The 23,060-nt window shown below is 42.7% G+C and overlaps 1 protein-coding gene across 3 annotated transcripts in view; it reads right to left on the bottom strand.

The window, feature by feature from the left end:
• The window catches only part of Mondo (MLX interacting protein mondo), a 146,529-nt gene that overhangs the window by 96,289 nt on the left and 27,180 nt on the right, over positions 1-23,060 (bottom strand). The window contains exon 1 of one of the 3 annotated variants that reach the window (XM_080274894.1): positions 20,865-20,957. The exons of the other annotated variants lie outside the window; for them this stretch is intronic. Within the exon in view, the coding sequence (XP_080131020.1) occupies positions 20,865-20,899 (35 nt within the window). The 5' untranslated portion in view covers positions 20,900-20,957. Of the gene's footprint in view, positions 1-20,864; positions 20,958-23,060 lie in introns of those variants that run through there. 3 annotated transcript variants of the gene reach the window in all.

Genomic DNA, 23,060 nt, shown 5'->3' with positions numbered 1-23,060 from the left:
ACTGGGAAGAGCAGACGTTTGACCATAAAGATAGGCTACAGTAAGTGCAACAGAAATAGTGTGAATGAAAAGGGTAGTGTGGTCACCCTTAACCACCTACTAATAATACAGTCTGGCCAGCGTCTGCCAGGTTACCTGCTGATAACGATGGTTCTGCGTTTCCAAAAGATGAATAAAATCGTCCATCACCTCTCCAGTTTTAAGTCTCTCCAAAGCTAAATAAAATCGCCTGGAGCTAAAGAGAAGGGAGATCTGCCATGGTATTGCTGTCTGGTGAATCTGCAGGGCGTGAGTTCGATCCCCTCTGCTCACCAGCCTTCCACGTGTTAGGCAGACGGCCACCCACTCCACAGCCGCCTGAGGCGACATCGACCTCGTTCAATAATGTACGAGTATAACGGAGTGTCGTCTTCCTTTACGTCCATCCGACACGTGTATTGACCTTCTATTATCCTCATCATCATTGTCAGCGCCATTGTTATCATTCTCATTACCATCATCACCGTCATCACCATCGCTATCATCATCATTATCGCCACTGCTACACTTCATCATCATCCCGACCATAGTTCCCACCTTTGATATGGGAACTGTCATAAACTCATAAAAAGAACAATGCACAGACTTTAAACTGTCAAACAACATAACCCGCAAAATGTACTAATATATATATATATATATATATATATATATATATATATATATATATATATATATATATATATATATATATATATATATATATATATATATATATATCACATTCACACCCACCCACGAATAAATAAGTAAAACTCAGTGTCACTCCCGCAAACAAACCCTGACACACTTGCAACCAACTGACCTCAAAAAAGTGTAATGATCATAGTTCATTTTTACTACGGCCCATCAAGGAATATTAACCCCATACATCACCACTACATTCATCTCACACCACGACTACACTTGTATATTCCACCCCATCACTGCAATGACGAGTTTTATTCATTTATTCTTACTGCTTTCAGGTAAATCTACACAACTCAGCTCTGACCTACAACCCTGACCTTCATATGCAAATCTGACACAGAGATGGAGAACAACTACCAACGTAAAAAAAAATATCTAGGACAAGGTGTTTATAAAAGGCCAAAAGACGCCAGGATTTAGTTTATATCATTATTATCTCAAACATCATTTATATTATCGTTATCTCCCACTTCATTTATTTTATCATTATCTCCTGGTTATGTTATTTATGTTATTTATATTTCAAAGTTGTTCTTGTCCTCTGCCTAATTTAAAAGGTGAATCCCGTGAACTGCAGGTTGAAAATTCCCTTCTGCAATTGACCATACTCCTTCAGGGGAGATAAGGAGCCGGGTGACGTCTGTATGGCCAGGTAATACAGTCTCTCCTCTCTCTCTCTCTCTCTCTCTCTCCCTCTCTCTCCAGGGTGTCAGATACAGCGCCTATACTAACCCCTTCACCACGAAAAGTCTTCCCAAAGTTGAATCATTACCACCTGGCTGAAGGCTGATTGTAACGAAAAAGGTGAATAGAAACATAAGGTCCTGGTGGTGGCTGGGTTATGATCGCGTGGTGTGGGTTGGGTTTGGAGGCCACACGTGAGGTAAGGTGCTGTGGCTGAGTGAGGTGGTCAGACTACACCTCCCCCACACAAACTCACGCGTCATCACACCCTGGCTTTCTCTCACGACTGGGTGGGGGATGGGGTAGTGGGTGTGGGAGGAGTGGAGTGGAGGATGGGAAGTGGTGGGTGGGGGTGCTAGGAGTGGTGTGGGGGATGGGCGGTGGTGGGTGGGGATGCTAGAAGTGGAGTGAGGGGTGGGGGATGGGAGAGTGAGGTGGGGGGAATGGGATGGTCGTAGGTGGGAGGAATGGGGTAGGGGATGGGATGGTGGTGAGTGGGAGGGGTGAGGTGGAGTTTTAGGGATGGGGTGGGGTCAGTAGGGGTGGTGGGGGGAGGGAGGGGATATAAAACGCACTCTCACTCCATAAGTCATATTTATAAAAGATCCTTACCAACTTTTACCAAACAAATGCTGATGAAATACTATAGTCTGACAAATCTAAACGTAGGGTTTTGCTGGAGTCACCCCCTCCCTGCACTGTTGCCACGTTTCCGAGCTGACCTCTCCATCAGCGATGACCTTGACACTGTTTCCCTCTTGTGATCTCCGTTTTTCTAATACCCCCTATACCCCACACCTTTTTCTTTTTCGTATATTGCCACTTTAATATACATTCTAACTTGCTTATCTTTCGCCTGTTTGCTGTATGAGTGAAGACAAACGTACATACAAGCAATAATGTGATTCAGTATTTCAGGACATACATCATTGGGTCGCTCGTCCTGTGTGCTAAATATCCAATGTTTGTTTAGTATTTCATGGTCTACTGAATCACACAACTGCGTAACTTATAACATTAAATCTATCTGATTTTGAATCTTAGACACAAGGTATTCAAAAGAGATCAAAGCCAATGTTTAAGATGACCAAGTTGTCCGTAAACACTTAGTGGGTATTGTGTTTATCTTACTATTCCACTTCAAGTACACTCCCAGGCTCCTCTGACTTACTTCCAGCCGAATAAAATCATCTATCGTTAGCTGGAATACAGTAGGCCTGCTAGAGTTGTCCCGTGCATGAAAGGACTAAGCCGTCGGACCCATAACGTCTTTCATACGGTACCATTTTTCATTCGTTACTCCAAGACGATTTTATTCAACTCAGGAGACTTTTACAACTGAAGAAGTTATTCACAGCCTTCATAAGAACATAAGAACATAAGAAGAGAGGATAACTGCAGTAGGCCGGTTGGCCCATGCTAGGCAGCTCCTAGAAGAGTAACTGAACTACTAGAATGAGATAAGGATAGCAAAGAAGAAGGCCTTTCCCTCACATACATCTAAAATAATAAGGAAATAAATAATAAAAAATAAAGTGACATACCGTACATCTAAAATAATAAAGAAATAAATAATAAAAAGTAAACAGAAATAAATCGCCCGCAGGTATCCAGACCAAAACGCAAAGTAAGGTGATGGGAGGGATGTGGTTTCAGACGAGCTGGAGGTGTGACGTACAGCAGGCCACACGTGTCTCCAGTAGCGGGGTGGAGCTTTTGTCCCCTTCACCTGATTCAAACGACACCCCCCGGCCTTCCGTCACGGCTGGCAGGGGGGGAGGGAGGGACAGGGGGAAGGGAGAGAGAGGGAGAGAGCTGAGGGAGGGAGCAAAAGACAGGGAGGGCGAAGGGTAAAGGGTGGCGGAAGAGGGAAGCAGAAAAAGCGGGAGGGGAGTAGGGAAGAGGGGAATGAGAAAACGCTGGAGGGGGAGGGGGAGAAAGGAAGGGTGGAGGGAGAGAGTGAGGGGGGAGAAAGAGAGAGGGGAATGGGGGGAGGGGGGAGAAAGGAAGGGGGAAGGGGGAGAAAGGAAGGGTGAAGGGAGAGAGTGAGGAGGGAGAAAGAGAGAGGGGAATGGGGGAAGGGGGAGAAAGGAAGGGGGAAGGGGGAGAAAGGAAGGGTGAAGGGAGAGAGTGAGGGGGGAGAAAGAGAGAGGGGAATGGGGGGAGGGGGGAGCAGAAAACCGCTAACTCAGGCCAGCACCAGCCCCGAAAGGTAAGATGCTTATTTTTAACTTTACCTCATTCAGCATCATGCTCTCTCTCTCTCTCTCTCTCTCTCTCTCTCTCTCTCTCTCTCTCTCCTCGTGTGTTCCGGGGACGGCTCAGTCTGCTGGTGTGGGCGTGAGATGCAAGTTCAAATGATGCAGTTCGTTAGTTTCTTATTATAAATGCATTGGGAATTAGCACATTTCTTATTTACGCAGGGAAGACACTGGTGATATATAGCAAGAATTAGCAAGTGTGCGCCATATACGAACAAACCAATTTATCCTTAAGTTCCAGCATTTACTATCCTCTCTGTATCCACAACAACTAGATCGCAACTGACACCAGAACTACGATTACTACACGTCTTTTACTCCATCTTGGTCTAGATTTTCATTTTGTGGCTTATTTCACACTGATCACTGGCAGAAAAAGACAGTGCCGTGGCTCTACATACTTTCCATGCCACTTCTTCATGACTAGCATCATATTCTAGTACTAATCTAGTATTGTAGGTTAGCACTCAAGATGGAGAGACGTCCATTTTAGGCCAACGAGTAACATCACTATAGCCTACCATTTTTCGTCACTACCAGCACTGTCACAAATACCACCATCACCACTACTACCACCACCAAAACAACCACAATCACCACTACCACTACTACCACCACCAACACAACCACAATCACCACCACTACTACCACCACCAACACAACCACAATCACCACCACCACTACTACCACCACCAACACAACCACAATCACCACTAAAGCTACCAAAACTACCCTACTAACATGACTACAACCACTACCTTTAATACCACAATCACCACCACCACCACTACCACCACCAACACAACCAAAATCACCACCACCACTAAAGCTACCAAAACCACCCTACTAACATGACTACAACCACTACCTTTAATACCACAATCACCACCACCATTACTACACAATCAACACACCACCACCACTACCTACCACAACTACCTACCACAACAACCACCGCCACTACCACCACAACTACCGCAATCGATATGGGCTGTCCAGCTAATCGACAGGCTGAGTGACGTCTTGAGGGGGAAGAAGAAAGTTTTATATTCGTGTGTGTGTGTGTGTGTGTGTGTGTGTGTGTGTGTGTGAGAGAGAGAGAGAGAGAGAGAGACAGAGACAGAGGACATCACCAAGGAAGAAGTGAAAGAAAATGGGGTGAGAGTGTACAAATACAATGTCCGTAGCTGTACACAAAATACACCCAGAATACCAACTCTCCATCCGCCACACCCCCACTGAGGAAGCAAAACGTGCAGCCAGACACGGAAGCAACGATGAAAAGAAAACGGAGTGGGTGTAATGGAAATATTGATAGAGAGTACAAAATCCTCCTATAATACTTCCACTACTACTACTACTACTACTAATAATAATAATAATAATAATAATAATAAATAATAATAATACCGGTCATAATAATAATAAAATAATAATAATAATAAAAATAATAATAATAATAAAACCTGTACTCCTATTGATGTCTCTCTACCCACATCATCGTCATTCACTTATTATTGCTACTGACAGAATTTAGGCCACTTGGATAGCCACATAAATCAATAAATAAACAGGAGGAGGAATTACGTAAGCACACACATAGGCCTAATCCAACATGGCGTCTGAAATCCACCACCACTGCCACTCCCACTGTCCTTCACATTCTATCCTCGCTACCAGAAGTCCGGTTCATTCAGGTTTGGAGAAATCTCTGGTACGGTAGGTAGGCAGGTAAGTAGGTAAAGGCGTAGACATGGAGAAATACGGAAGTGAACATGGAGAAGTAGGGAACTGAACATATATCCCATCTACAATACGCTACTGGGGCCTTATCTATCAAGACTCTTATGTCAAAAACGTATGCTACACACGGTCTCCAAAGCAACAAATATTTTTAAGATACTGTCTCGTTTTTCACATATTTTTTCCCACTTTATTTTTGTCTCCAGGTTGGCTAGGAAGTGTAAGGTACGAACTGATATGAGTCAAGATAAAAGTAAGTTATAATCAGGCTTAGGCATAACTCTGGCTCAAGGTAGTTTGTAAATATGACGCCTGGGGCCATCACCTTCGACATCCGACCCGGACAGCCAACAATGAAAAATGCTGTAATAAAAAAGAGTACAGGACCTATTGCCCGCGAATGTGCAAATTAAAAAAGTGTACAGGAACTATTGCCCGCGACTGTGCAAATAAAAAAGGTGTACAGGAACTATTGCCCGCGACTGTGCAAATAAAAAAGGTGTACAGGAACTATTGCCCGCGACTGTGCAAATAAAAAAAAAGTGTACAGGAACTATTGCCCGCGACTGCAAATCATATCACCATTACATAATACCTGAGTGTGCGTGTAGGGGGGGGGGGTGTTTTCTTCCAACCTCTATGGTACGGTACATATTTTCAGGGGGAGAGCTTGGATATGGACTGCAAAATGATACAAATACACAAAAAATTCCAAATAAATGTTCTCCTTTCACCTATGACACCCGGGAGAGACAGGACAAGGAACAGAGTTAGGGAGGAGGATGAAAGAAAACGTAGCCGGGGTGTGGAAGAAAACGGGGCAGGGGTGTGCAAGGTGATCAGTGTGCCCGTCATGCTTCCCGTTGGCCGTGACCTTACGTGGGAAGGACGGACAGACAGACAGACACCCCCCCCCACACACACACATACATTCCCTCTCTATCTCTCTCTCTCTGGAACACGGACACAATACATTCATACACACATAACATACACACATCAATATATCATGGTGTAACTCAAACATCTCTGCTATTGTAGTACTAACACTTTTTTCATCATTATTTTATCAATTGTGAATGAAGAAATGAAAACTCCATCTAAAGCCACCCTGCCACTACTACTAACAATGCGGTACTATTATTATTATTATTATTATTATTATTACTATTATTATTATTCACCCAACCTAACCAATGCCTGATAATCTACTGCCCTAAACACACACACACACACACACACACACACACCGACACACACACACACATACACACACACACACACATATTCTCTCTCTCTCTCTGTTACCCTAAGCACCTGCACATCACCACACCTTGCAGAGGCCGGAGTGAGGCGGAGGCACGAAGGACACCGCCTAATCTCCCTCAACCTAAGGGAATCTCTAGACCCATAATGCAAGACGACCTTATTCTCAAGCACGAACTCTCAGCAACCTAGTAAACTCTCTCTCTCTCTCTCTCTCTCTCTCTCTCTCTCTCACTCACTGCTTTCCCTGCCTTCTTCACCCCTACCTCTCTCTTTCCTTCGCTTACTCCGTCCCTCTCCTTTCCCTGCCTTCTCTCTCTCTCTCTCTCTCTCTCTCTTTCTCTTTCCTAAACACTAAAAACAACGACACAACAACACATGACTCTCCTAACCTTATTAAACCAGTAAAAAAAAAAAAAAAAAAACATTCGTGATAAACCAATTTTCCGCATACAAGACCGTGCCAATAATATCGCAGCAGGATAAGCACTCACTATTCACACGAGTGCCTTTTAACCCTTTCACTACGAGGACGGGATCTTCTTATATACTTATGCTTCTTCTAGACAGTTTTATTTCCCCAAGACCTTTCCATTTCGTCTATTACCCCCAAAATTATAATCATGACTTTTTAAATTCAATCGAAATGAAAGTTTTATTTTTATTTTTTTTCAGCTTTTAGAAGGGCCTCCTAAAGTGAACTGGTTAACTTCAGTAATGTTTCTTTTAACCCATTTTTTTTCTGTTTATTATCACATCCTGCCGTTACCCTACATATTGTTCTATATATTCGTCTAATTTGGAATGAAATAGTGACAGCGTATAGCAGGAGCATATAAATGGTATCAACGCACTAGTGGATAGTATTACACAGAGATACTCGAAGACAGATAGATAAGAAGATGGATGGGTAGATAGATAAAAATACAAAAAATAGATAAACAGACAGACAGATAGACAGATGGATGGATAAATATAGACAGGAGATATAGATAAAACATTCTTCACGATGCGTTCAAGAAGGAAACTCAGTATCATCCCACCAGCATAGGTAACGACTCTTCACACAAAAACAGCCACTCCAACACCTGATTTCCAAAAGCACAATCTCATCCTCCACTCCAAAGGCGACTACAACCGTGCACATACATAGATTACACACGGCATCACATTATCCCACGGCACGATAAGATTTACATTATAGAAAAACGAATTATTCCATTAGGTCTGACCCGTTCCACTTGATGTCCATTTATTTCATTCCTGTTCCATCAGTACCGATCCATTCCACTCCATATCCTTTTCTTTCAATCCTATCTACCTAATAATCACCCTCTCTTGAACATTTACGTCACATTCTCTCATATTACCATTAAATAAACTTTGAATTTCCACACCTATTCAAGTCGACGTTTTCTTCTTTCATTTTTTACCACCTAATAATTAACCTCAAATAATAATAATAATAATAATAATAATAATAATAAAATTTCCCCATTAGTACCGGTATTCAAAATCGGCCCTCCTTGGTTTCTCATGTGTTGTCTTAATCCTCTATATATTTAATGTATCAGTGCTAAAAATTATAATTTAAATTTTCCGATTAATATCAACCTATTCAGAGCGATGACCCCTTATACCAGATGATTTCGTTCAGCTTAAGAGACGTCTGATATGAAGGAGATTACAGCCATATCATTATCACTATCACCAGCATCACCACTACGCACCAATACCATCACCAGCATCACCACTACGCACCAACACCATCACCAGCATCACCACTACGCACCAACACCATTACCACATCAGTTCATCATTATCATCATTAACATCACCACCACCACCATTACCACATCAGCTTCACCATATCCATCATTACCATCAATTCATCATCATCATCCTCACTTCTTGTCCCCCCAAATCCATGACTGGTTTCTCCTTGCATGAATAAAATCGTCAGGCAGCAGCTAATATTACCGTAAGAAACTAATTAAAGGCGTTACTGTACTGAAGGGGTTACTATGTCGATTCTCTTCCCAACCTACATTAATAATAATAATAATAATAATAATAGTAATAATAATAATTTTAGTAGTAATAATGATGATAATAATAATACAGTATTAGTACCGGTAATAATAATAGTAATAATAATAAATAATAGTAATAATAATAAATAATAATAATAATAATAATTCATGATATATGTTCCTCTCATCACGCTGACTTGCTTTACTGAGTGTACAAGAGACATGAGACGACTCTGCACTCCTTGTCTCTACTGGAAAAAAAAAGTCTTATATATCTTCCCCTTTTCAAAAATACTGTAAATCTTAAGAGGAAAATTATGGTACACTATATATATATTTTTTTTTTCGCAGGACGGAAAGCAGAGGAGTGGAGAATATTGACTGAGAGAGAGAGAGAGAGAGAGATGGTAAGTCTGTTCGTGCATTGGGTTTTGGCTGATATCTCTAAGCTTACTACGCACAAGCAAGTTTGGTGCACAGATGGGGTGTGGTGGGGACAGGGGGGACGGGGGCTTAGAGGAAGGGGGGTAGTGAGAATGTGTGTGTGTGTGTGTGTGTGTGTGTGTGTGTGTGTGTGTGTGTGTGTGTGTGTGTGTGTGTGTGTGTGAGAGAGAGAGAGAGAGAGAGAGAGAGAGAGAGAGGAAAAGGGACAGTGTGTGTGTGGAAGTAAAGGGTATCATGGAAGAAGGAAATATGACTTGAGGAGGGAGGGAGGAAGAGAAAAAAGGGAGGGAGGGAGGCAGGGAGGAGATAATAAAAATGATAAGGTCGAAGAAACAAAGGGAAAGAGGGATGGATATGTTGGACGGAGCTACGATAAGGGAGGGAGGGACAGAAGGAAGGCAAGATGGGGGCATGATAAGTATGAATGGCAGGCCTGGTAACTCTGATATGGAGAGAGAGAGAGAGAGAGAGAGAGAGAGAGAGAGAGAGAGAGAGAGAGAGAGAATGGGGGAAAGAGGGGGGGGGCAAGAAGAGGGGAAGGGGAAGAAATAGGAGGGAGGGGAGGAAGGGGAGAGGGAGAAGATACGGGAGGGGCAGAGGACGGGGGAGGATGAGAGGGGAGGGAAGAGGGAGGGGGCTATAACTAAGGGGGGAGGGAGGGGAAGGGATAGGGAATGGGGGTAAGAAACTGAGGGGGGGTGGGAGGGGGGGAATTAAATGAAGGACACAGGTCGTACCCATTCCGTACCCACCCACCAAAACAGACACTAACCCCCACAACAACCCCCACCTAAGATATCCACAACCCACTCCATCCACATCCCACCCATACCCACCTACATCCCACCCATACCCACCTACATCCCACCCATACCCACCTACATCCCACCCATACCCACCTACATCCCATCTATACCTACCTACACCCACCCATACCCACCTACGCCCCACCCATACCCACCTACACCCCACCCATACCCACCTCAAACCACCCATACCCACCTCAAACCACCCGCACCTACCTACGCCCACTCATACCCACTACACCCCACCCATACCCACCTACGTCCCATCCATACCCACCTACACCCACCCTTCACCATACACACCTGTACCTAAATACCTTTCTTGTTCTCATCACTTATAAAAATACATTCTGATTAACACTCTTCCTCCCAATTCCCCTGTATGGTTAACACTAAGTTATTCTTGTTACTTATACACGATCTCCATTAATTATGATGACGATGATGATGATGATTACTACTACTATTACATTAACTACTACTACTGCCACAATACTATTATTACTACAACAACAACCATTACTACCACTACTACTACCTTACTGCCTGATATTAACTCTACCAGGAATACCACCACCTTCTATCTGTGTTCATCTGTCTGTCTGTGTGCCCATCTGACGCGTCCCTATCTTGAGGAGTGGGCTGTATGGTCCTTTTCCTTGGGGGGGCAAATGTTTATCTACTACATCAAAACTGGCCTAATACAATAACCATAAAGAAAAAAAAAATACAATGGCGTTCCTACCGATTGAAAGTTAAAGCCATGTACTACAGGTGAAAGGCCGTCAAATTAGTTAAGGATGGATGTAAGTTCACCTATTCTTACCCTACGTCTGTTTCACATTTCAGCAGGTCCGTTAGTTTCCTCCCTCACATATCAAAGAGCGTTATCCTACGGCCAGAGAAACATACCAAGCCTCGCCCAGGTAAGAGCATGTCCGTCAATTTCCACTCAGACGCACCACATCAATGCGACTCATGTTTAGTCAGGTAAACATCCAAAGCCTTTCTCAGTCTAGGAATATTAACCAGCAGGGGAAAGTTAGAAGTGGAAGTGGTTATCATGTCAGTAATGACGTCTCAGTAAAAGGAAAACATGTGTACTTATAATATTTAATGTACTTGTAATATTTAATGAAACACGGGTACTGTACTACTGAACAAGGCGGGAGATATCAACAAAGCGCCATTCTATCATCAATATACTGCTATTAAGGGTAATGACACACCAGGACACATAATTGCAACAACTCACATGTGGACGGCACTCCAATATAACACACACACACACACACACACACACACACACACACACACACACACACACACACACACACTCTGCACCCACCTTGACCTACCACAAGCCACTCAACAGCTGAACCAAACATCACATCACAATTTGTGCAGTTAATGCAGTTGACTACCCCCCCCCTCTCTCTCTCCACCTGCTTACCTTCCTTACTACTCTATCTATCCATCTACTGTATCTATTCATCCATCCATCCATCCTTACCTTCCTTACCAATCAATATATCAATTTATCCATCCATCCATCTACTTATCTACCTATCTATCCATCTAACCCAAGACAACTCCAACTAAAATCTTCACTCTTAAACATCTTACTCATCCCAAAATAACTCCTCAATCACCTAAAACTTTCCCAACATTTCACACATACCCACCAGCTTACACTAAAACCTACAACCTCACTCTCAGCCACCCGAGAACAGACTCACATATTCCAAGCCCCACTCTAACTCAGCACGCCAAGTCATCACCTTTAAAGCTCACTCTAACTCACCCTAGAAGTATCCACGCCTTCCAGGTCTCACCCTATACCACCAGTTCACGTTCACACACACACACACACACTAACATACCCCAAAATAGACCCACCCCATCACCATCCTGATTAACAACAAGATCGATTCGCTGCACAAGGCCTTGAATACAGGGACGTCCTTGTTTGCTTTATTCTTACTCCCTCCAGACGGTTTTATGTCGCTCAGGAGACGGTTTTCGAGCTACTGACAACCTTAACCCTTTCACTACTTGCGGGGGTGTTGGTGAGGGGCGCCTTCCCGTTGTGACACCGATTTGGCGGGTCGGTTCCTCTGCCCAGATATACAAACGTCACTTAACTCCATCCCTATCCCCTGCAGTCTCCCGGGTTCACGTTCACCTGAGCCTGGGGTTACAAGAGCTACATACAGGAAGCCAACTCAATCTACATAAAATCACCCGGCGGTAGAAATGATGATGATGATGATGATGATGAATAGTGAACACATGAGAGACTGACTAATCCCCAAGCAGTCCCCGTCACACACGATAATTGGGATCCATAGAAAACGGACCACACTTCATTTTAAATATTACATCTTCACATCCGCGTACATGTTGAAGAGACGCCATAAACTGTCGATAAAAACATCATTTAAAATAAATAAGAAAATAAATAAAGCCGTAAAACTTGAAAAAAAAAAAAAAAACTATCGCCAAGGATGAGGTGCTACGAAGCCTCAGTCTTTGTTTACTCCTGGGCTATAAAAATGGCGGGAAAGAATAGGTGCCAAAGTTTGTTATAATTAAGATGGAGGTGGAGTGGCACACCTTCAAGGACGGTGTGTGTGTGTGTGTGTGTGTGAGAGAGAGAGAGAGAGAGAGAGAGAGAGAGAGAGAGAGAGAGCAATACATGTGCGTGATTACGTCAGCTTTAAAGACTGTATATATGCATGTGCGTCACTTGAATTAATTAATTAACTAACTGAGAGAGAGAGAGAGAGAGAGAGAGAGAGAGAGAGAGAGAGAGAGGGAGAGAGAGAGAGAGAGAGAGAGATTACAGGGCCACAGCAAGCGTGCCACTATGTGCGTGCGTGTGTGCTTATCAGTGTTTATTTTCAATCTGCCAGGTAAAAAAATACCTTGCTTGCGTCTTACATAAGTTGTGCCAAGGTCGACGGCAGCATAAAAGAGACCTGTCATCAAATTATATCTATCCTATGTCTACCCGTCTATCTATCCATCTATCTATTTGTCTATTTCCACCCACATATATACTGTACAGCCAGCCATCTTTCCATCTATCTATCTTCATATACTTTGCTATCCACTTCCGTCACATTAAATTATATCTACCTTATGTCTACCTGTCTATCTATCCACCCATCTATCTATTTGTCTATTTTCATCCACATATACAGCCAGCCATTCTTCCATCCATCTATCTTCATATACTTTTCTATCCATCTATCTATCTGCACTTGTCACATTAAATTATATCTATCGTATCTCTGCCTGTCTACGCCTGTCTATCTATCTATCTGTCAGGCTATATGTCTATTTCTACCCACATATATTGTCAATCATCCTTGCATTTTATGTCTATCCATCTATCTATCTATTTGTCTATTTCCATTCACGTATATAGCCAACCACCCTTGCGTCTATCCGTCTGTCAGCCTTCATACAACTTTCTATCCATCTATATATCCGTACTTCTGTCAAGCTGCCTTTTACCATCCACATTAGCCAACCATCCTTCCATCCACCAACCTGCTTTCTTATATCTTTCTATCCTATCATCCTTCCACCTATTTACTTTTTCTATCTATCTACGTATCTATCCATCTATTCACAAAAACAAATCAATTACCCACGTATAGACAATATATATAACTGTCTAATTATTCAATCATTCTATCTATCTTTCCATCTACTCATCGTACCTATTACTCTACCAGAAATCTTCCCTGGGTTCGTCCACATTAGCCATAGTTAGTATTAATATAAATAAATCCTCCATATCTCTTATCATGAAAGTAAGGCAATTAATGTACCTAACCAGCCTGACAAGATGATGATAATGACGATGATAATGATAATAATAATAATAATAATAATAATAATAATAATAATAATAATCTAGCTACACCCAACACGTACATTTTCAACCAATCAGGATAAACTATGAAAAGCGCATCGACCAACCAACCAAACACACAAACAAATAAATAAATAAACAAACAAACAACACATTCCCCCTCAGCCAATCATGCTTCCCAGCGTGCTCGGGCTCCCCTCCAATCACGTGACAGGAAGTGACGTAACAACCTGGATTTACAAACATTCTTAAGGTCAAATTAAATGAGAATGTTTTGTGTATGCTATCATCTTCAAGAAATATCACACATTTCACACCCAAACTTTGATGCTTTCTCTCTCTCTCTCCCCTCTCTCTCTCTCTCTCTCTCTCTCTCTCTCTCTCCCTCTCACACACACACACACACACACACACACACACACACACACACACACTTCTCACCCCAACCAGAGTGAATACTGATGAGGAAAATACGAAAAACAAGACGATTTTCCGTAAACTGCTGTGAAGACATTTTTCCCGCACACTGGTAAGCCCCTTGATAAATACAGAACAATGCCCCATATTCATAAACTGTCTTAAGATTAAATTACGTATAATATAGTTTGTAAATATGCTTATCTTTACTCACACTGATTTCAAACACTTACGAAATTAGACTGAACAGTGTGAACAATGTAACAAGCCCTAATAATTCACGATTCTATTCAACTTATAAACTGCTATGACCTGCTTATACCCGGCAAATTAACTACCCTTCTCATGACCGGGAGAACTCTAGCAGAACTCCAGCTAAAGGCAGACGATTATATTCACCCGAGATCAAAAAATAAAGGAGCCTGGGAATGTTAATAATGTCGATTTTACTATAGCTTTTTTTAAATTATTATTTACGTAAAGACATACGATTTTACTCACTCGAGAATAAATCACAGGTCCCTAAAGCAAATAAAGGAGCCTAAGAGTGTTAATAAAGTCGATTTTACTGTACCTTTCTAATTACCTAAAGACAGACGATTTTATTCAATGAGAACAAATCACAGGGTATCATGATGTTAAAAAAAGGGCCTGAGAGTGTTAATACCGTCGACTTTACTGCAGCTTTCTTTATCACCTAGTGGCAGACGATTTTATTCAGCCAAGATCGAATAACCCCGTATCAAATGCCTTGAGGTTAATAAAGGAACCTAAGAGTGTTAATAATGTCGATTTTACTGTAACTTTACTATCTTAGGGCAGACGATTTAACTCGAGAATCACAGGGGCTCAGTTAAGATGCTTTTTAAACAGGAACCCCTGAGTTAAGAAGCTTGATACATCCCGGCCTTCATGCTGACGTCACCAACCTGTCAGTTGCTCCAGAACCCAACCCGGAAAAATACATGCCAAATATGTATCACCGACCTAAATATTTCACGCACCAAAAAAATGAAAAAAATGAAAAAAGCGAAGAAAAAATGTCGGAAAAAAAATCCACTACATAAAAATCTGATCACAAAACACATAATAAATAAATAAATAAATAATTAAACGGTTAATACCTAATTGCATAACGCTTTCCGGAGATAAACACAAAGCTTCAGAAAAAAAAAATATAATACGTAAAACTCAGAAAATTGACACGCAAAGCAAAACTAATATTCAAAAGGTGAACATGGCAGTAACGTAAATACAGCCTCGCTACCGGTACATAACAAAATACAGAAGTTGGATATAAATAAATCGACTGCGTGAACATCTCAGTACTATATACCACAGACTCCCTCCAGCAATAACACATACGGTACCGATAGGGTAAATATAAGTATGATACCATAAATAAAACTGTGTGATTACGTTAACATTATGAACATTACCTCCTTCTTATGACCCCCAGCCAGATCTACTAAAAACATATCTAGAAACTTTAAAGTGGATACATCATACAAAAAAATGTCAGCAATTTTGACGTGAAATAAAACGTTAAAAAAGGAAATCAGTAAAATTAACCTTTTCAAGAATGCAAAAAACAAAAAAACGGAAAAGTTTGGAAAATTAATTAGAGGACACCTGTAATCTGGTGTATGGGTTTGTTTTTCCGTTTTCCTTCATCTGTTCAACTTCTGTAAGTGAGAGAGAGAGAGAGAGAGAGAGAGAGAGAGAGAGAGAGAGAGAGAGAGAGAGAGACAGACAGACAGAGACAGACAGAGACAGAGCTCCTTTATTGGATTTTTTTTCTCCACCTCTGTTAATCTTCTTCAAGGAATAAAAACTGTCCAAGTTAGCTACAACATTTCTCGTAGAAAAAAGTAATTCCCCTGAAATTAGGCAAAGCAAACAATTTCCTTACAAAAGCAAGCAGATAAATAAGTGTACACGATTGGGGAAGGGGGAGGGGAAGCCACCTATCAGTAGACACGAAAAAAAATCCAAACAATGATAAAAGCAAACATATAAACAAGCGTGGAATAAGTGGCAGTACATCAGGTATAAAAGTGAGTTCTTATCGTCTTCGGCCAGGTCTGCTATTGAACTGCTTATCAAGGCCGCTGCTACCCTTATCAACCTGCCTTATCGTTATCGCCTCTGTGTCATAGGGAGGGTGAGAATGGGATGGGGGAGGGGGATATGGGGAGGAGGAAAGGACGAGGAGAAAATGAAATGAGGGGACTGGATATGAAGGAAAGGGAGGGGGAGATAGGGGAAGGATGGGGAGATACAGGATGAGAGGGGGAGAAGCAGAATGGGAAGGGGAGAGAGGGAGGAACGTGGGTGAAAATGGAAAATTGACAGGATGGACAGGAGAAACAGGTGAAGACGTGGGAGGGGGTGGAAAGGAGTGAGTGAAGGGGAAACGAACGAAAGAAGAGGAAGAGATGGAAGGAAAAGAATGATGAAAAAGGTATGAGGATCAGGCGAGTGGGAGGGGAGTGCAAGAGGATAACGGGAACTGAGTGAAGGAAAAGAAGGAGGGGGGGGAGGCAGGGGTAGTGATAAGATATTCAACGTTCACCAAACCATCCATGGCCAACAGGTTAAAATATAAAACTGAAAAATATAATAAAAAAATCCAAGGTCTTCTAGCTTGGAAAAATGCCGGTGGGTCATTTCCAAACGCTGACGGATACATTTTACGATATTTTTGTACCTGATCAATTGTAACCTACCGTACCATCTATCAGCGCTATTACTGAGGGACGTATCTCTGAAAAAATTATATTCAAGGCCACTTACTCCTTCCCCCCCCCCACAAAAAAAATCGGAGACAAAGAAGAAAAAAAATATCCAAGGGTTGAGATAAAACATGATAGTGGACGGCATGGCTATGTGACAGGCGTATGAGGATATCTATAATTAATGATAAATAATAATAATAATAATAATAATAATAATAAATAACAACAGTAATTATAATAGCAATAATAGTGATAATAACTAGAGCTCTAACTGTCGTACGGACAGTCACTAATCTTCACCTAGTTTTAGTGACCTTACCCCACTGGGGAATTTGGAATTTTTATTCTATCAGCAAATGCCCACGCTAGGACACATAACCTGGGCCCTTCGGATTCCTTGCGCAGTTTCCGGTTCGTCGCGAGACTCTGAGTTCATAATAATGCCAGTGAAAACAATAGTCTCTAATAAAACGAAATTCATTTCTTAGGAATCGGTCCGCCAAGTTTAGTCTAGTCCTCCGGACAGTCACTAGTCTCCTACTGTTTCATACAATGTCTCTGACTCCAATGGGGAGATTCGGATTTTTTTTTTTTCTATCAGCAATGGCCCAGGCCACGACACATAACCTGGGCCCTTCAGATTCCGTGTGCAGTCTCCGGTTCTCCTGGAATCGTTGCGAGACTCTGAGGCGGAATAATAATAATACCTGCGAAGACAACAGTATCCACCCATGGAGTCGGTGGAGACTAATAATGCAGACGCTTATGCTTGATGATGATGATGATGATGATGATGATGATGATGAGGAGGAGGAGGAGGAGGAGGACGACGACGACGATGGCGATATGATGACAACTGTTGGTGACGATGATAACAATTGTTCATGGGGATGACGATGATGACAATAATACTACTCGTACCGGGTAACAAGGATGATGATACACTTTACTTTTTATACTATCTATACCCAGAAGATAAACCAAGATAACTGATAATTCTGATGTAAGGCAGCGCACAGGATATCTATGAAGAGGCGCTGATTTGACAAGAGGTAATTTGAAACTTGCTTACCGGGTACGGCACTACTTCAGCACCATGACGTGGCTAATTCTGCTGTTTTTTTTTTTCTGTGTGTGTCTGTGTCTGTGTGTGTGTGTGTGTGTGTGTGTGTGTGTGTGTGTGTGTGTGTAAAAACCAAAAGCATTTCATACACAAATAGCGGTACCGTCCTAATATAACCTATAAGGGCAAGAAATGTCATGGCACTTCATAAATGACAAACGAAAAGATCAGTTAGCGATAAAAACTGGCCCGCAATTCAAGACCCAACCACTTCAGTACAACGTCACCTTTTTCAATTTAGGCCTATTCTTAAAATCTACCGACAATTTTACTTAGATTATTATTCTCAATCTACTGACAGTTTTACTCAGCTTAAATTTTTTCAACATGGACTGGTTAGACAATACATGAAAAAAGGTACCTGGTCTGAAGGTGTAAAAATAAATATGACGTAATGCAGGGAAAGGGTTAAGTGTGACTCCCCTCCACTGGAACCCCGCCAAAGGGTTGATCAGGGCACCAGCTGGATGTCTACCAATATTTAGGGATACAAAAACACACCTACATTTCCTCAACGACCCACGAGAAACACCAACACAAACTCCGTAGCTACACACCCCACGGCAGATATCTGTACTTGGTTCGTGAGGCAATTACGTTAACCACCGAGCCACAGCAGCTCCTTATATAAAAAAAAAATCATCATCATCCACATGATCATGGTCATCATCATTATAATCATCAATCACTACCACCACCAACACCATCGACATCCTCCTCCTCCTCATCATCATCATTATCATCACCACCACCACCACCATCGACATCCTCCTCCTCATCATCATCATCATTATCATCATCACCACCACCACCACCATCCTCATCAATCACCACCACCACCGCCATAATACCCTCATCAATCACCACCACCACCAACATCACCACCACCACCAGCATCACCACAATCTTGGTTTGAGTTCGACCTGGGGATAACATGAGGAACTAAAGGTATATAAACAAATAAACATACAGGTTACATATACATTATCTTATCGAGAGGGAAATAAAACTGAATTTCCCAAGCACTTGCGTGTACAGTAATCACATATCGCTGGGAACAAAGATGAAAAGGGCTAACACAAAAAGAGAAGGTGAATTTATGAGTGAAGGACAAAACACACACACACACACACAAACACACACACACACACACACACACACACACACACACACACACACACACAAACAAACACACACACACACACACACACACACACACACACACACACACACACACACATACCTCAAGATCATACTGAACAAAAAAACAAAGAGAAGCCACATAAAAGAAGACCTGGTGCGGGGAGAGAGAGAGAGAGAGAGAGAAACAAAGAAAAGAGGCACTAAGACACAAAAGAAGGGAAGAGGACTGCCACTATTACAAGAAATGGGGATTAGCATAAAAAAAAAAGAAGGAAAAGAAAGTCTGGTGCAGTATGACGTCAAAGAGTAGCTGGGACAGGACTGAAGAAGGCGCCGACCCTTGTATTCAACGTCACACCATCCTCACCACACCAGTACTATGCCCCCACACCACTACCACTACCACCCTGACCTTGGCCATGCCCCCACCACATCAGTACTGTCTCTCCCCCCCACCACCACCACCACCCCGACCCCAACTATACCCACACCACACCAGTACTATCCCCACTCATCACCACCACCCCGACCCTGGGCAATCTCCCTCACCTGCAATATGTAATGCATGGATAGGCAGGAAAATAATAACCCAACTATGAGCACTACAACTTGACTCTGACAGCGGCATTTCAAAGCAGGTCTACACGAAAAATATATACACCCCAAATGTTGTCATACCCAAAAATCTTGCCACGTAAAGCTAAAAAAAAAATAATAATAATAAAAAGATAAAATAAGCCCTTCAGGGTCTGACGGGCTTCCAAATTATCACTAAAGCTCAACCCACATCCATCTGATAAAGTTGGTATTTCTGAATTCTTGGGCCATGTGTCATACTGCATCATACATTAATCTAGTTTCTCTCTCTCTCTCTCTCTTGAGGGTACCTAAGCCAGAACACACTGACAAACACAACTACGTCAATCGCTGTCCACTACACTCAAAACACACTCCACCACACCACCCACAAAACCTGTCTTGCCCCGCCCTCACCACCAAACACACCCACTCGCCTCAGTCTCACACCTTACACTACTTTCAAGGGACGACTGATACTAATTGGAAAAAAAAAAAAAAAGGAGGGCAGGGAGCCAAAATCTATAACCAACAACTCCTCCTCCATAAAAATAGAAACACAAATAAATACATAAATAAATAAACATGCTCTTATCACTCCACTCAAAACAGAAGCTTAACAAGGAAAACCACAAGCTAATCCTGACCACTAGGCTACCCCCAACACACAATACACCCCAGCACACCACCTACAGAACCAGTTTTGTGCCGTCCTGACTACGAAACACACCGACCTTGGCTCAACTTCACGCTTTCAACGACGCTCAATGGACAGGTCTAACTCTTGAGAATAACTAGGACAATCATAGCCTTAATATGCCTAAATGACAAAACACAACTCTGACAAGCATACAAAGATATACACCACACTCTAACCCCCGTACATCAAACAGACCTAAAGTAAATAGGACAACTACTGCACAAAAATAAGTAAATAAACTGCAATTACATCAAAACAGTGTAACAATTTTCAGTAAATGAGTCACAATCATAAAAACAAAGAATGGACACTTACCTGTATATATCGGAGGCATAAATAAGCAAATACATAAATAAGTAAATAGAATAAAGAAACTCTACAGCCAAAACACAATCCAGCCCGCCACCCTGCCTACAAAACCTGTATGCTGCCGCCCTCACCACCACACACACACACACACTCACCTTCGCTCACTCTAACGCTTTCAGCAACACTCAATGGACAACCTAATTCTGCAAACAATCTATGAGAACTGCAAACTAACATAGACAACTACAGCCACAAACAGGTCAAAATCTGAAAATTATAACCACCCTAAACAGGTCAAAATCTAAAAATAATAACCTAACTCCTACCATCACACACAAGACGTAACTCTAACTGGTACATCACACGTGGCTAACATTAAAACCACATTCCTACTCTGACCACTACACCCAAAACACAACACCCCCACCACCCTACTCTGAGAAACTATAATATTGCAGTAAACCTCTCGCCACCAAACAGACTACATCCACTTTCGTTCAGATCCATATATACCTCAATATCAAGGCACACATACAATCAAAGTTTGACAACCATTACCCCAAATTAGTCAAATGAGAAAATAATAACTACAGAATATCAAAACAGGCCTAAAAAGATACTGCACACCAAAACACACCCCACCACCCCCAAAACGCACACCCCACCACCCCCAAAACACACCCGCCACCACCCCAAAACACACAACCCGCCCACTCCCAAAACATACACCCCACCACCCCCAAAACACACAACCCACCACCCCAGAACACACACCCCACCACCCCCAAAAACACACACCCCACCACCCCCAAAACACACACCCCACCACCCCAGAACACACACCCCACCACCCCTAAACACCCCCACCACCAACCCAAAAACACACACCTCACCACCCCTAAAGCACACCCCACCGCCCCCAAGACACACACGGCACCACCCCTAAACACCCTCTCCACCACCAGGCCACTCACAGAACCTGTATTGTGCCGTTCTCAGTATCAGGCACAACGACCTTGGCTCCAACCTCATGCCTGCAACAACACTAAATTAAGGCACCGACATAACTCTGAAAATAACCTAACTACCACAACAACTGATATACTAAAATCGCTTTATTTTATTCGGGCGAGCGTGAGTCGTCGGAGCCTGAAAACTGTTAACTCTGACACACACACACACACACACACACACACACACACACACACACACACACACACACACACACACACACACACACACAGGGAAGGGTAGTGACCCGTTCAGTCAGTCACTCCCTATGAATTTCCACACGCAAGGTGCTTCAGTAGCGACACCCCATATAATTTTCCCCTTTACGAAGTCCCCTATGGTCCCACAACTATCATGCAACTTCTGTACCTCCTCTTACTGTGAAACTGCAGTGATAAACACTGTTACCTTATCACGTTCACTGTTACGGTGCCGCCCTGTCACAACCTATTCTTATCCTCCAACACGATTTTCTTCAAAGATGGGGTAATACGTATTAGTCAAACGGCTGGGCAACTGCACAGCGTCCAAGGTTTGTTGATTCCTGGATAGGCTAATTTTAGAACGTATATGTGGATGACTGGTAGCCTATGTCGAGTGGCAAAGTTAAGTATTCAGTTCACAGGGTAATTTTAAGGAGAGGCTTATGTGATATTAAGGAGGGGATGATGTACTACTAAGGAGAGTCTAAGTGTTGGCTAAGATGTTGATGATAATGAGAATCGTATGGCTTTGGGTACACAGCAGAGGGCAAGTATTAGAAGCTGAAGAACAACCGCATGCTTCTTGTGCAACACCTCGCTCTTGGCTTCAACTGTGTGGAGGAAAGGGGACCAGGGAGGGGAAAAGAGGAAGAAGGGTGTGGGGGAGAGGGAGAGAGGAGGAGGGGTGTGGTGGAGGGGGAGGCGAGATGTGTAGAGGGAGAGAGGAGGAGGGATGTGGTGGAGGGGGAGGCGAGATGTGTGGAGGGAGAGAGGAGGATGAGGGGTGTGGTGGAGGAGGAGGGGGAGGAGAGATATATGAGAGAGGGAGAGGAGGAGGGATGAGTGGGAGGAGGAGGGAGATGAGGGTGTGGGAGGAGAAGAGAAGAGGAGGGGATGGAGAAAGCGTGTGGGGGAGGAGATGGGAAGAAAAGGATGTTGGCGAGGGAGAAAGAAGGGGTGGAAGCATGCAAGAATAGGAAAGGGAGAA

The sequence above is a fragment of the Coenobita brevimanus genome, chromosome 60, assembly GCF_032717465.1.
Source record: "Coenobita brevimanus isolate Jiangsu-jjx chromosome 60, ASM3271746v2, whole genome shotgun sequence".
NCBI classification, from domain to species: domain Eukaryota; kingdom Metazoa; phylum Arthropoda; class Malacostraca; order Decapoda; family Coenobitidae; genus Coenobita; species Coenobita brevimanus.
This window is presented reverse-complemented; position numbering and strand designations above follow the sequence as displayed.